Source organism: Tachypleus tridentatus, chromosome 12 (genome assembly GCF_004210375.1).
Source record: "Tachypleus tridentatus isolate NWPU-2018 chromosome 12, ASM421037v1, whole genome shotgun sequence".
Taxonomy (NCBI): domain Eukaryota; kingdom Metazoa; phylum Arthropoda; class Merostomata; order Xiphosura; family Limulidae; genus Tachypleus; species Tachypleus tridentatus.
In genome coordinates, this window is record NC_134836.1 from 24,979,771 (window position 1) to 24,996,980 (window position 17,210).

The following is a 17,210-nucleotide window of genomic DNA, read 5'->3' on the forward strand; positions in this document are numbered from 1 at the left end:
TGATTAACCAAATATACCATCCTACAAAATTCAAGTTTTGTCTTAAAGACATGAATGTACTGTTATAACTATCCACCGGAAAAAAGAAATTGTATGTTTCTTGTATACAAGGTTTTTATTGTTGTGAATGAATAGTATCTCTCATTTCAACATTGTCTTCACTAAAGTCATTAAACATTGCAAGTTGTTGCAGTTTGATATTTAGTACTTCATACAACAAAGGTATATATAATCCCATAAGTAGTCTATCATTTTGAAAATTTTATCAACAGATTATTCAGAAGATATCTTTTAGATGTAGAAAGATAATCTCTTTTAAATTGTATAAGTACAAACTTTTCGTCATGACAGGAATCCTTACCATGATTATCATTCGAACTTTGAGGAGAGACATTGCTAGGTACAATAAAGATGAAGACATGGTGAGTATTTAACTTTCATTATTTTTCATTAGTCAATGTCCATGGAGGCTTGTTTTCAATAGTATTGAAATATAAAAGTGGTTTTTATTTTACATTTTTGAGTCGCATGTTTTACAACAACAAAAAATTATTTATTACTTTTACTGATGTTTAGAGTGACAGAATATAGTAAAATATATAAGAATTGTTTTTGTGATAACTCAAAGAAGCTTGTAGTTTTCATGCTTTGCTGCAACTGGGGTGTAATATTTTATGAGAATGTGTTTTACTGTAGTTGATTTCTGGTAAATTCTTAATATTATGCAACTAAAAAATGAATTGTCTTACATATAAAACAGGTTGACTAAAACATAACCTTACCACTGGTTCTACAGAACTATGACATGCCTCTTGTATTTTACATCAGTGACATGGATGAAAAAATGGTCAATATATGACTTAGGTCTCAAGTGTTGCTAGGTGTGAAGAGGATGCTGTTGCTTTACAAAATGATTTAGATCATATAGTGAGTTGGACAAATAAATATCAGATGGGTTTTAATTATAATAAATGCAAGATAATGCATGTGGGTTATCATAATTTGAATTATAAGTAAAATTTGGAGGGGAATAAACATAACAGTGTCACGAAAGAAAGGGCTCTTGATGTAATATCTGATCAGTCTCTTAAGCCATCCAAGCAGTGTGCTGTTGCTAGTGATAGAGTAAGTTTAAAGAGATTATAATTTCATTGTATATGTCATTAGTTCAGCCACATTTGGAATATTGTATTTGGTCTTGGGCTCCTTACCATAGAAAGAGGCATTGAATTGTTGGAGATTGTTGGAAATGATTTAGAGAAGGCCTTCTATAATGGTACCTGGGATGGAGGGTTTACATTATGAGGAGAGACTAAGATCTCTGAAATTGTTTTTAATGTTTCTACAGGACACTAGAGTTTTATTGATAATGCAGCATGTGTAACACAGTAATCTGGGACAGTTTGTTGGTAATGTAGCATATGTAACATGAGGATTGTAATGTGTCTTAGATAATGTTATATATATATATATATATATATTTGAATAACATATAAATGCAAATAGAAAATTATATAATATCTGGAAATACAGAGGAGTGCAACAAAGGTATTTGGTCAATATATTATACAATTATTGTTAAAGAAAGCATTCATTATACTGATTTTAAATGACTGATTAAATTTTAGTTATTTTAATAAGAATGACATGTTTTTGTTAAGAATATATGTTCATACCATACTTGTAGATAGATAACACTAACTGTAAAAAGCCTCCTAAATTTGAGTCTAAAGAGAAGTTATCTTTGATCCTGGTCTTAAAATGGGATATCAGGGTTATGGAAAAACAACTTGCTTCTACAACTAGTTCTTCTTCAGTGATATTGAAATTTCATGGTCATATATTTAGAAGAAAATGTCAAAAAAGATGGAAAGTTAACCCTATCACTATGGGTCCTCCAAGAAGTAGGGGTCACGAGGCATGTCATCACTTTTTGTAGACTTGCATTAAAAAAATGTTGAAGTATTATTTTATGAATGTATGTCAATAAGTTTGGTATAAATTGTACATTATAGTTCAAATTTTAATATTTACTTCTTAATATATTAATTCAAAGTAAGTATTAAAAAAACTAAATATTGATTTTTGTTATTTTTCCATTGAATGCAACTTTGGTTCACATTAGATATGTTGAAGTCTAAATAAACAGTTTGTAGTTTCTTTCAAACTATAAATTTAAGTTACTGATACTGACAAGCTTTTAGTATAAAATGAGAACATCTTTTTTATTTACTGAGATATTACATTTAGCAAAATTAAATAAGATGGTCCCCCAACCTCTTCTGTTTTTGAAAACTTGTTTACATGTGCCTATTCTGCACTCTAACATGTTTAGGACCAATCAAATGCTCAGAATTTCTCTTGTATGGTTTGCTAAGCCTTTGCAAATTGTTTGTGTAAAAAAAAAAAAGTTTGTTGTGGACTCGGAGAAGAGACAAGATTAAATAGTGGTCCAAAAGTGAAATTTTTTTCTACCTGCATAACGAGTAGTTACAAAGCCTAATAAATTTTTGTGGAATTCTGTGGTATTGAGAAAGTTATGTTTGATTTTTTTGTTATTTAAAAATTCATATAGTATTTTGTTTTACATCGTTCTCATGCATAATTTGACAAGGCTTAGTAAGTTACTGTGATTACAAACTGCAATTAGAAGAAATCATTGTTTTCTATATTTTTGTATTTACTGTTCTGTTTTAAGAAAAATAACTGAAATTTAAGAATTTATTTGTAAATTTAACAAAAATGTAATCTGTAAATATAGCAATACTGTATGTTACTTCATAGAATATGGATGGATCTTCAACAAAATTGGTATGGAAATTTATTTGGTCCATGTTGAGGTACATACAATTTTTTTAGTTTTACATTGTGCAATTCTTATGAGCATTTTTGCATTTCTTTACCACAACTTTGCCTGCTGTTGATTTATCTTCACCAAATTTAACATGAAGATTTGTTGTGTCAGTGCAGAGATAAGCAAATTTGCAGTTTAATATTTTGTGTTTTACAGTTTGTAAGAGATTTTTTACATTTACATATAAGGGAAACAATGTTTCATGTCATAAGATAACCTTTCATGAATCGTGAATTTACATAACTTATGTCCAGGTTACAGGTACTTCAGCTGGTATGTAAAGTATCATAATCACGATATGATTTTATTCTACTAAATACTGGTACACTAGAACAATGTTAAGACAGATGCATTGTGTAAAGGCCAGTTTTTGGATATGGTAACATAAAACTGCACATGTGTTGTGGTTGAAACTTCTGTAATGATAGACATGACAGAAAGATCAATAAATAAAACTAATGAATAGATGTATTATGTTACACCAGATTTAAACTATATATAATAAACAATTGTGGTTTCCTATTACAATATTTAATCATTCTAGAATGAGATAAAGCATAATTTAGATCTATTTTGTAATTTGTTATGGGGCTGATCAAATCGATAAAACCCGTACAGAGATAAGATAGAGGAAATAACAGATAAATTATGAAATTTTCTAAAATAACATTTGATAATTATCTGGAAATTATTAGGAGATCAGAGAAATTTTACATTTTTCCGATGCTTAAAAATATTTTTAATTTTAAAATCAACATTAATATGCATGTGGATAGTTAACATCTGAAAAGAAAACATGTATGAGCATATAATTAACTTTAAAAATCTGATGTTTATCAAAAAAAAAGCTTTGTGGTGTTTACTGATAACCTGTAAAGTTTCACAAAGATACACGTACATTTTTAAAACTTACAGTATAACTGCTTTATGGTTACTTTGGCAGATGCAGAATCCAACCAGACTGTAGTCAAAGATGTAAATAAAAACTTTTATATTGTTAGGAAGACACAATGGAAGAAACTGGGTGGAAGTTAGTTCATGGAGACGTCTTTCGACCTCCATTACATCCCAAACTCTTTGCTGCTGTTGTTGGTACAGGGATCCAGTTATTCTTTATGACGTTTATCACAATTTGTAAGTGTTTGTTGTATTCATAATTTGTCATGAGAATAATGTAAAATCTGATGCAAAATTTCATATTTTACATTGTCTGTAATCTTGTATGTTTTCCCAAGTAACATATGAAGTATATAATATCCATGTTTTCAGTGCAGTTTTTCTTAACTACACTGAAAGAAATGGTGATGTAAAAGCAAGTAAGAATATTATATATCTGTAGGAGAAGATATAAATTAAGTCAACTAGTTGTGCTTGTTTATTTGTTAACTGTTTTAAGTTCTTTAAATCATTTGCAATTTGACTTGAATAGTAAACCTTTAATTCTACTGAAATATTTATAGTTTTCACTTTTTTTTTAATTACAATGCACTTGATTCTGTCAGTCTCACAAATGTTCTGTGATAATTTTGTCATTTCTAAATTCATCTTAAACATGTGTCAAGTCAGGAAATTGCATAATATTAATAAAGAAGAATCATGAGATAGCTACTCTATGCAGTGCTCTGTATGTCTGCCATGATCAGTAATAGTAACATTTTCATTAAGAAGTTTTCTATTGTGTTAAAGACTTTAGAAAGCTATGGATTGAAGAGTCTGGGGTTTGAGACACAAAACTGCCAAACACATTCTGCAATTTTGCAAGGGTGCATTATAAAAGAGTCTGTCCCATTATTCTCTTCAAAAGCTCCTAAAACTTGTGTTTTGGGTGCTTCTTGCTGGGTATCTTTAACATTACAGTGTATCCACACTATACACAATATAAAAATACTGCTGGTTGCATTAATACATAGTATAAATCTTAACTTTCTTGTAACATCAGTGTATCCACATTACACATAGTAAAAAGGTATTACTGTTCATGCTAATATATAGTATATAATCCATTAGTTATACCCTCAAAATTGAAAGTTAACTACCAGACAGAGGGACTAAATGCCACCTTGTTTTTTTAGCTAGCCTTATATCTGAAGTGTCTGAAAATGTGGTGAGCATTTGAGGTTCACATCTAAATGACTTTTGGCAGCCATTTTTCAAGGTGTCTGCTAATTCATCAAAAATCACCAAAAAATGCAAGTTATTTTGTATCTGGGTATTTAAATCCAAGGTAGCCTTGAAAAAAATGTATTTTAAATTAGGTTTGGCTTGTAACAGTGTTTCTTTGTCTGAAATGACAAAAGCCTACAGATAATGTCCAGTATTCTCAGCAGCAGAACATCCAATTTTTCCAAGATATTCACATAGTCTACACTGACTGGGCTCAAAGTCAGTAGGTTTCTTCCTATCGACAAATAGATTTTCTGCACTAACTTTCATGATATTTTGGTGGGACAATCCAGACTTCCTGCAGTGAAAATAAAATATAAGATGGCTATTTGATATTCTTTGTGGATTTTGGACTGAGTTAGAAATCAACAGGCTTCTTCACACAGTATTTATCAAAGGTTTGTACTGAATATTTCATCCATTAGGATCCAAACCTTGCTGAGTTAGGCAAATGCTTCCAGTGGATCCTGTATCAATAATTTTAGTGCTTTTAGTTTCCCATTTCTAGCAAACAAGGTAACCATTTCACACCCAGTAAGTGAATTAAAGCTTATCTTGTAAACATTGCTTCCCAGTGTACTAGCTGGTTTTGTGATGTCATTAGGCCTCACAGGTGATTTTGAACCACATCTCAGGAAGATCTTGTTGATAGTCTGGCTCATACCTAGACAAATAATGAAGACATCAATGACATCTGTCACAATAACCAGATTTGGGAAGTTCTATGCAGCATGCTTGGCGTATAGCAGGAGAAATATGTCTACCTCTTTTTCTCCAGATGTCAGCACATTAATCCATTTTTGTTGAATATTTGTGAAAGAAGCATACCACTTATTTAAAATCTCCTGCGAAATGAAAAATATGCCCATAAATTCTCACAACACATTATGACAATGCACAGTTATTAATCTGAATATAGCAAAAGCCATGAGCTGCAACATTCTAGACAAGAATGCAACAGTTGTACATTTTTTATTATTGGAGTATTTTTCCTTGCATTTTCCTTAAGATTTCAGATAATTCATCAGACTTGCTTGTTCATATTGTGCGTTGGTTTGCCTGTTATCTGATATTCCATACGAGTCTGTATGATTAATTCAATTTGACAAGTCCCAATGCTTGTGTATCACATAGCCTGATTTAAGAACATATAGATCAGTGGTTCTTAACCTGGGTTTAATCAAACTCCAGGGGTTCGGCGGAGGTTAAGACACACACACTGTGTGTGTATCCCTTCCGTTCATCCCACCCGTATGATTCGTGATGTCATGCTCCACTTGGCCATTGTTGGCTGCGGCTGATCACGTCACATCACTTGGCCTTAATATCTGTGCTGCAGGGAGCTTTGTGTGCTTAACAGTCGACTTGTGACTGTAATAATTATGCGTCATTTGTGATTTTTTTCCTAATCTTTCAATCCCTTCATACTAACTATGTCAAGCAAAAACAGAAAGTGGTTGGATAAATACGTTCAATATGGATTTACGTGTATAACAGAACATGATGGGAGTCAGTGTCCTCAATGCATGATTTGCAATGCCAAGTTGAGCAATTCTAGTCTAGCACCAGCAAAACTAAGAGAACACTCCCTAAAGCTGCAAGAGTGGCACTTGCCAAGGTGAAGCCATGCATTTCTGAGCTTCTCTCTGAAAGGCAACAGCAAAAGTCGCATTGATTTGCAGTAAATATTCATTGAGTTATGTTTTTGTTTTTGTATCAAATTCATGTTTTGTTGGTTTTGTTCTTTGAACACAGTGATATTGTGTGCAACTGATGCATGGTTCATTTTGTGCACTAATAAAATATCTACTTTATGTTTTGAATTTGAAAAAAATCATACTTTATTTTCCATTTACGAAGGGTTCAGTGAATGCAAGTATGAAACTTCTGGGGTTCAGTACCTCCAACAAAGTTAAGAACCAGTGATGTAGATAATATATATACTTCAAGTCAATATTGTTGATATACAGGCTTGTTCAGAAACATATGCAAAGTACTAAAAAAGCAAGCAGGATTTCTCTAAAAGATTGTGAACACATTATTATATATAAATCAACAGCAAAGTGTATTGGAATATTTATGTGCTGCATGAAAATCACACAGTGCAGCATCTTTGTTTATAGTTTTCATGTTTATATGCACATTTTAGAGAAAATTAATACGGATAAAGTTGAGTAAACAAAATCAAAAGGGACCACTTTAAAAACAGCAAATCCAAACCTCTGACTAATTATATTAGTTTGTTATAACTAAAAGTAAGCTGAAACAAAAGTAAATTAAAAAATAATAAACAAAAAATACTGCACTAATTAAAAAGATCCCGGAGTACAAGTTATAATGTGATATGTATAATGAACCATAGGTTTTCGAGGTGATTTTGGAAGTAGGACCCACATTGCAGTGGAGATGCATCATCTATTATTCTTAACTTCCATTTGCCAGTCTCACAAAGAAATAAAATAGAGTAGTAATAGATATAGAAATTAGAATAGCGAGATCTGGATGCTCAAACCCACAATGCCCCATGTCTATACCACCCCTTACTTCCTGCAGACATTTGTGGGAAAGTGACTGCTCTCCAAAGTAAAGAAGAAAAAATTATTTGAAAAATAACAAGAAAAACATGTATCCCACATCATAGCTTACACCCTGGGATTTTTTTACTTTATGTAGTTTTTTTTTTTAACTTATTGTTTCAACTAATATATCCATTTAAACAATGTAGAGTGCAGAAAGAACAATGAACATCACATTCAAACAACTATACACATGATATAGCAGCTTACAATTTATGTTAAATTGTGCAAAATTTATAAAACATAGTTGCAAATAACCACACAACTTTCACAAAGTAAATGTAATTGCAGGCCACAAATAATTATATATACATTTTTCTCAGAGTTTGTTAAAGTTATGTTTGATTTAGATGCCTACATGCAAACCATTATGTATTCTTGATAACTTTTGATAAAGTAGTGGCCATTATTATAAAAGGCTGCCAAAAAGTCATTTGACTGTGAATATTAAAGTCCATCACATGTAATAGACACTATAAATATATGGCTAACTGAAAACCATAGTAGCATTTAGTCCCTCTATTTGGTAATCAGGTCTGGTCTGGCTAATGAACAATTGTTTCTTAATTTCCTTGTAACATCAGTGAATCCATGTTAAACACACAATAAAAGTACTGCTGTTTATGTTATATAGTATAGATCTTGACTCAATTGTAATGACACAGTATAGTGTCAAAAGTTACTGTTTTTTATTATATTATAGTGCATATCATCTTCTGTTAGAACTTGGTTTTAAGGCCCATTTGCAATATTTACCACTTCTAAAATTAGAGTTAACAAACGGTTTACCTTGAGGTTAGTTACAAATACCACTCAACTAGAAAATAATTAAATATGACATATTTTTAGAGGGTACTGCACTTAATGCACAATTCATAACATTTTCCTCTAAGTTCTTTGACTGCACATAATGAAGATTTAGATGACTTATCTCATTTTCATCAGTTAACTTGAAAAGAATGAAGGTAAAATTAAATGCAAAATAATAACCTGCTTTGGAGTTTCAAAAATCATAGGTAAATAGCAAGTTTTCTTTAATCAATCATTAAGGAGCTTTAATTAAAAATTAAAGAAAAATGTCAATAAAAGACCTAAGAAAAGCCACTGAAAGTTAACAAATATTGCATTTTTGAATTTTACTATTTTGAATTAATAAAGTTTAAATTGTTTTAACATTTATTATTGTTGTCTGGTTTGTTTGTTTTTTTAAGTTTTGCAATGCTTGGTATGTTATCACCTGCTTCACGTGGAGCTCTTATGACAGTAGCTATCTTTCTTTTTGTCTTCATGGGGTGAGTATTGAGTATCTGGATAATTTTTACTACTTTTTGTGTTCATAAGGTAAATATTGATTCTTTAAAAATGACTGTTTTTTGTCTTTGTGGACTGAGTTTCGATCATCAAGACTCCATATACCTTTTTTCATATATATACATTTTACGGAACAAGTAATGATAATGAAGACAAAAGTTTTAATAAAGTCAGTATCCAAGAAGCTCTGAAGTGAAAATATATTTCAATATGGTAGATTAGAAAAAGTACATCATAGTCTAAATTGTATTGATAACTTGTATGCAGTTTCACGTATCAAGGGTTTTCTATTCCTTGATTCTACAAAATATTCTCCTGTTAGTAACTGAAATAAGACACACAACAGAATTAAACAGGAAGATACTTGATAATTCTAACATGTTGTGAATGAAAGTATATCAGAATTACTAAAATGTGTCGAGCACACCAACTTTTACCAAATCTCTGCTGACAAAGACTTTCAGTTAATAACAATTCGTCTAGCAGGCTGGGAAGTGACGGACGTAGTAGTGGTTGAGAATATACTTATGACAGTGCAGAAAAAAACTAATGTTGTAGTGTGAACTATATTAAGTAAATGAATTTTAAATTTTTTAAATTTTATTTACCTTAGTTACAAATCAAATTTAGTATAATTCTAACATTATTTTAGCATTAATTATCATTAAATATTTTTTTAGTTAATCTTGCTCACTGTTTATAAAAACTAACAAACCATTTTGGTTTTTGTTGAGTATTGTTAATGTATTCACCCGTCTTAAAAATAGATTTATAAGTAAAACTATGGAATTTTAAAGCTTTCTCCTGATCTAAAAATATTGACAGATTTGAATACTAATAAAAATAACCTGTTATTAACTATAAATCTGACCTCATCTACAATATAATGAAAATTATTTCCTGAAGTATCTAGCTTAGCTTAATGTCCAGCATGAATCAGGATCCTGGATAATTTTGAACCATCTTGTTCTTATTTGTAATTATTATATAAACATTTAAATAATATCACAAGTAGATAGCTAGTAAGGAAACTCATGCTAAAGATGAGTTTTCTCCAATGTTATGGTATCAGTCTGTGCCATTGTTCCCTATTTGTGGATATGCAAAATGTAAAAGCTGGAAAAACTTGCCTGAAATGTGCACTAATGTGAAATAATGCACTCAATATCATCCAAATTGAACAATATTTTGGATGAATACATAATTTTTTCTTCCATTTTTATATCAGTTCAGTCATTTCTTACTTTATAGAACTTTCTACTGTATTGTTATAATACCACAATACTAAATGTTATGTATGATATATTTATTAAAGTTTTGAACTGATTATCTTAAATTATCGATAATTTGTATCTTTATGACAGTCTGTTTGCTGGCTACTTCTCTGGTCGTATGTACAGAACACTACGAGGGAATCAGTGGAAGAAATCTGCTTTTTTAGTAAGTCTTTACTCACTTCAGGGATGAGACAGCTCTCTACTCCTTTCTGTCTTTTTTTCTGTTATCTGTACTTTTAGTACTGAGCTCAGTAGGATAATTATTATCCTGGTTAAGAAAGAATGTTGTGTAACAGCAGTCTAGATGAAGAATGAACATTGTGTATTCTTAGTGAAGAAAGAATGTTGTGTAATCCTGGTGAAGAAAGAACGTTGTGTAATCCTGGTGAAGAAAGAACGTTGTAATAAGGAGACAAAATCAACAAAGTTATTTTGAGGGATATCATAAATTCAAAACAAGTAACAGATGAAACTTTGTAGAATGGACAGCAAATACTTGAAGACGAAAGGTGGAAGACTTTTGAAACGTCGTTCTCTACACGTTTCTCTACATCAGACAGTTGCCGTCCATTCTACAAAGTTTCATCATGAATACTCTGCCTAAACAATCTATCAAAGAATAAGTAACAGATGTATTATTACAATGCTATAAGTATTGTACAGTTTTGTATTCCTTTACTGCTTCTGTGAGGATTTCCAGCAAAAAGAATGTATGTGATAGTATTTCAACTCTAATATCTATTTCACTGTCAACAAGGCCTTTTGCATGATGCTAGAGCTTGAAGGATATTAGAACATGTCTGTTGAATACACAACATTAGTATGATCTCTACATACACTGTCTATGGAATACACAAAATTAGAATATAATGTCTAGTTATGCTGGTTGTTTTTCTCTACTGCCATTGTACTGGCCACGTATGAAAAGTATGAATTGTTTTACATCTTTTATTAAAATGACCAATATGGCTGGTGAGTCAGGTGAATAGAATGATGTTTACAATCATTACACACCCAATGGAATTTAATTTTCAAGTGAAACGTCTTCCACCTAGCTCCAACTCAACTACATGGAGAAACCTGTTTTATTATATTCAAATCTTATGTGTAAAATACTCACCCATTCTTTCCTTAAACTCCTTTAATCTTGCAGCTTCTACCAAACATGAAGAAAAAATTTCATAATTCAATCATCCTATTAGAAAAAGGACCCTAACTTAACTAGAGTCATCTAACTTTTCAATTCCTTGACCATGTGTCCCTAATTCCTTCTTCTCTCTAATAAAAATATGTTAAGGGATTTTAGTCTTATCCTTGTAGGTTAGTTCTCCCAAACATCAAATCATCTTGGTAGCTCTTCTCTAAACTCTCTCAAACAACTTAACATCCTCTTTAAGTTGAAATAGCTAATGATGAATACCATATTTCAAGTCTAACCAGCATCTTTTAGAGTGAATGATAGCTTATACTCGGTATTTTTCCATGTACACAACCTAAAATTGTATCTGCTTTATTATTAAATATTGTTAGTAGTGAAGAAGGCCTTAACAGACTTTATGATTGGTATGAGCAGATATTTTTCCTCATCAGCTTTACGTCTGTAGTGATGAACAGGTAGTCAGTCATCTTTTAATGTCCTTCAATATTAAGCTTCTTGCTGCACTGTATATTCAGGACTTAGAAAAGGACAATGTTTGTTTTGAATACTTTTGTGGTTATTATTTGATCTGATTTTTCTTGTCGTTTCATAGTTGTACTGTATTTTCTAACTTTGTGTTTATTTCATTTCTAGACTGCCACATTTTACCCTGGGATTGTATTTGGTACCTGTTTCTTCCTGAACTTCTTTATCTGGGGGAAACATTCCTCAGGAGCTGTAAGTATTCATATAGAATCCAGAACTCACAAGATTGGTTAGATTGTGATCTTGATTGTAAACATGCTTTTGTATATTGAACAGTACTGTTAGACCCAAGACTCAGTAGTAATAACAGATTAAATTACAGTTGCAAATCTAGGGATTTCACACTAAAAGTTAAATGTCTGTAAAATATCAATACACTGAATGAACTTGTTAGAGTGTAACTCTGTTTGTCCTCATTCTTCAGGGGATAAGATTCAATAGATGAAAGCCTTGTATAAATAAGGTGTCATTGTGTGTGACTAGAAACAATCAATAAAGTATAGATAAAAAACCAGTAAATTGAAACAGAATTTAAAGAAAACATCTGCAGTAGTTGTAAAGCTAGGAGAATGCTTTAAAATAAGTTTATTTGCAGGTGATTCCATTTTGTTGCATGTCAACAAAATATCTTTTAAACTCAACGGAGTTAGTTGGCATGATCAACTTTGTAACCATCAGTTTCAATAACATATCTTTTAATGTTTTATGTAGCTTCATAAAATTTGTCAAGCTATAATTGAACATTACAAGTGGTTTGTAATCTAAGAGACTGAACTTTTATTTTTACTAAAAATATGTTCACGAATATATGGAGTCAGGGTTGTGACTGCTCTGAGTTCAAAATGGTCTTCATCTTAAGGTAAATATATTTCTTCATCTGAACATTTTCACATTTCATTTGCTTAAATTATAAGACCCGTTAAATGATTATGAAGCATTTTTATTTGGTAAAACTTTATAATTCATTAGTTATTTTCTATACCCTAACTTTGTATGGGCTCAGTCCATTTGACCGACCTTGTAACTATCATAGAAATCCATAATAAATTTAAATTACTCTTTTTTTCTTTCTAGAATTACAGTAGATTGTAACAGGAAACTACTACATTTGTGTTATTTTAAATAACTTAAAGCTCATAATGGTCTATATCTGTTTATACTTGATTTTGCTGTTTTATTATCCTTTCAATCAAGTCTAACTAATATTCCCACCACACAAGTTGAAAACCACTTGACAAGTGCGTAGCTCACATTGTATTAAAACCACTGGAAACATTAAAAATAGTATTTTTAATATCTTTAGATTAATTTTAAATTATCCATTGCTCTTTTTTTATTATAATTGTCTTATTTAGAATGTATATAATTATAAGTATAATCATGTTTTTTTAAACATAGTATTTGTAGTTACATACTTGTAATTTCATTGACATGAATTAGCAAATAATGCTAAAATTTATAAACTTCTAAGTCTTACAATAATATATTAATACATCTACATAATACAATAATGATGATGATATAATAAATCATTAATATCTATTTCTTTACTCTTACAAACATGAAAACAAAATTCATTGTAAATAATATATTCTTCAACTGAGTCTCAAGTAGAATTCTAGAACACCATCTGTGGAGTTGAGTATATTTTATGTTGATCCATGACTTTTATTTTAACTGGGTTTCTAATAACGCGAATTTCATGTAGAAAAGTAAAAAATATAATCAGTACTACTTTTGGGTTCCTGTTAATTTTGGGCCCTCTATGATTAGGTGGCTAGGGTGCTGCACTCACAATCATAGGGTTGCAGGTTCTAATCCCTGTCCCATCAAAAATGCTTAACTTTTCAGCAGTTAGAGGCATAATGATATGATGATCAATCCCACTATTTGTTGGTAAAAAGTAACTAATGAAACGTGACCCCCTCTATTCAGTTCTACCAAACTATCACTTCTTATTTGGAAGTATTCATGTTCAGATGTATTTGCTTTTGGTGCTCTTCCTGTGAATCATAATTTTAATAATTTAATTTCCTAAATGGGGGTTTCTTATTTTTTCTTTAGATTGAAGAAATCTTTCAATTTAACTAAATATCCCAGTCTTTTTTTCTCACACACACACACACACACATTTTACATCACACACTTTTATCTGATTTATGTATTTCTACAATAAATTCTGAGGTTCATGTTCCCACTTATCTCTTGACACTATTTTCATAGGCTCTAAATGGTGTAGACTCATCTTTGGATTTCTACTATTATCCATTGTGAAATTGATAGTTATTTGGATAAAGCCCTAATCTTCCTCAACAAGCCAAACAAACCTGTTCAAGCCAATGAATATTTGTTAGTTTTTTTTTACATTGGATTTTGCTTGTATTTTTCTCTACCCCTCCTGGGGAATCAGCTCAATCTAATGTCCTTTATTTGACATGATTTCCCAGGAACTATGTTTTAGCCAATTTTTCATTTTTCTGTGATTTCTTATTACCTCCATGTTGGCTCATTTGTCATTTTCGGCTCTTGCTTTACATGCATGGTTTCACCATAGTTGGGATTTTCTGGTTCACAATGTGAACTTGACTCAGGTACTTTTTTCTGCCTCTGTCTTTTTCTAATTTTTATATTTTTTCTTTGTAGTGGTATGTTGCCAATCATGTATCTGAGACTTTAGAATCTCTTGTGTAATCTGAGGATCAGCACTTGAATCTTTCTTCCTTGTTTGCACATTTGTTGTAGTTGGGGCCCTTATCTACCCATCTCTCTCCCCTTTCCAGGGATTTCTCATCTCATCATTTAATTCAATATTAATGGAATTGTTGCTAGTAGTACTGAAAGACTAATCAGGATGTTCTGGTCCAGTGGAAGCTTGACTATATTGTATAGTTACCCATTGGCAGTCTTTCCTCCAGTTCCATGAGTTCTTTGGGTTTTAGCAAAGGATTTGTCTTATTATTTCCCTACCTTCTTTGTCTCTAGTATCTTTTTATTTCCTCATGACTTAGGTCTTGCTACCAGTTTAAGCCAGTACAAGATATTCTATCTTTACATGCTATTGCTACCTATTTATCTTTCTCAAGCCTGGTACTAGGTTTGTCTTACCTCATTCTAACTTTCAATCTGCTCCATCTTACCTTGGAGTTGTCGTCATCCCTCCCCATAGGTGGGCTATTTCTCCAGGTTTATTGTTGACAGAGATTAATGATGTGAATACTTATTTGCATATTCCTATATTTCATCACTTATGATCCTCTCATCGACTTATTCCCCATGGGGTTGTTTTATGCACTACCTTTCAGACTTGCCTCAGTACTGTATGTTTTGTTGAGTGTTTAAAGCATTTTTCACTTATGTGCTCTCATATTGCACTTTCCTCTTTCTGTGGTTGACCAGCTACTATTCATTCATTCTGAACAAGAGTTTGCCTGTTATACTTATTAACTGTTCCTTGAGGTTACTATAACAGTGTAAATCAAGCTGGAGAAGTCTTTGCTGCAACCTATCCAATATCTTGTCCTTTTGGGTGTTTTTATTTTTCTACACACATGTCAGTCAAGCCTGTTCTTCTCTTTTTCAACTTCATTCAGTGGGTTTTCAGTTTGATTTCAGCTTGTGAAATTTATAGCTTTTGGGGATGTGATCTTCCATGGTAGCCCTTATCCCATTAGATCAGGCTCTTTTGTGAGTTTTTCACAACCAATGGAAATTTCCAGGGATCCTTTGTTGACTCTTATTATCATTTTTCTTAACCTTATCTTTTGGCATTGGCAGTTAGATATGATTCATATGTCAGCAGGTGTCCTGTCTCCTCCACCTCAACTGGTTTTTCATACTTCATGGATGTATCCTTTGAGGATTGGAGCCTGTAGTGGCCAACTGGAAGATTCACAGTTTTTGATCTGTGACTGAGGGGTCTTTTCCTATCAATGTCCCAGTTGTTTCTTGCTGTAAAGCTGTGTTTTGGTTCACTTTCCCTATCTAGCCAGAAATTCTTATCTCAGTCAACAGGACAGCACTTGTTCTTTATTCTTCTATATTCTTGTTTTGCAACCTGCACATTCAATACTCCTATCATTGCATGTCATTTTCCAGATGCTTTTGCTTGTTGATTAGATTCCTGTCCAGACATTTATCCAACAGAGTGGTCTCTCAATCCTTTTATTTTTCAAGAGCTTTGACTTCATTCAAATGCTCCTCACATTGAGACTTTTGCTACATCCTTTAACAAATTACCTTGTTTTTGGTATCTGGTTCCTCATCTTCTTGCTCTAGCTATCAGTATTTTCAAACAGGATTATACCAACACATTCATCTATCCTCCAATTCTCTTTCTTTTGGTGATTTTATTCATTCTTAACATTCCATATTCAATTATTCTCACAACTCTTTCCTGATTGTCTCAACTGTGGTTTTCATGACTTCTCCAGCTCCAACTTGACCTTCTGTTACCTTTTCCTTTATCTCAATCTTATCTTCACAACTTTCAGAACCATTATTTCATCCAAACCTTCCTGTCCACTCTCTTCACACCTGACTTTTTTTCTGGTCATTGGCAAAGTGAGTGGGCTTCTCCTGATGGTAATCCTCTTTTTCTGGCTTGTTTCATTCACCCTTCAAGTTTCACTTTTGCTCATGTCTTTCTTCCTTCTCGTGCTTACTTGTATCCTGTTAAGGGTCTGTTTCACATACTCTTTATCCTTCTATGTGTCATCTCCTTTCTTCAGATCATTTTTTCTCCCTAACACTTTTGCAGCTTTTGAGGATAACTCCTCTGTTTAGTTGCTTTCCCTTCTTTATATCTCACCCCTCTGTCCTCAACTTGACCCAGATAAACTTCTGTGTTCTCTACATTCTCTTCTCTGTTATACTGCTGACACAGCTTCCTTCTGTGGTTTTCTTTCTTTTTTGGCAGTCATGTTCTTTATCTTTCCTCTTTCATCAGTTGGGCTCAGATTTTCATTCAGTTGGCTTCTTCCTCTTTACTTTGTTTCTCCTGTACTTTATTCTGAGTGTTTTCTCACCCAATTCAATATCTTACCTTTTCATTTGTGTTTCTTCTTCATTGTCCTTTGGAGATACTTCTTCAATTGGGCATGTCAACTACTCGTGATATGTTTGTCTTGCACTATTTGCATCATATTGTCTCTTTCCCTTTAGGTTATCTTCTGGTGCATATAGCCATTCTAAAGTATTAGAATTCAGAAAGACCTTGAGTAGGTAAATTATTTTTTTATTTTCCTTTTCAGGGGCCATTGTCTTTTGTTGATGTTCTTTGTTTAAATCCTGCTCTATGGTAAATGTTGTCTGACTAGATATCCTTTAACTCGTTTGGGTTGAGAAAC

At 31.9% G+C, this 17,210-nt stretch overlaps 1 protein-coding gene across 1 annotated transcript in view; it reads left to right on the top strand.

The window, feature by feature from the left end:
* TM9SF4 (transmembrane 9 superfamily protein member 4) overlaps nt 1–17,210 on the top strand; it is a 60,595-nt gene that overhangs the window by 31,672 nt on the left and 11,713 nt on the right. The window contains exons 9-13 of the mRNA XM_076473209.1: nt 352–422; nt 3,856–3,998; nt 8,805–8,885; nt 10,269–10,344; nt 11,974–12,057. Of these exons, the coding sequence (XP_076329324.1) occupies nt 352–422; nt 3,856–3,998; nt 8,805–8,885; nt 10,269–10,344; nt 11,974–12,057 (455 nt within the window). The remainder of the gene's footprint in view (nt 1–351; nt 423–3,855; nt 3,999–8,804; nt 8,886–10,268; nt 10,345–11,973; nt 12,058–17,210) is intronic.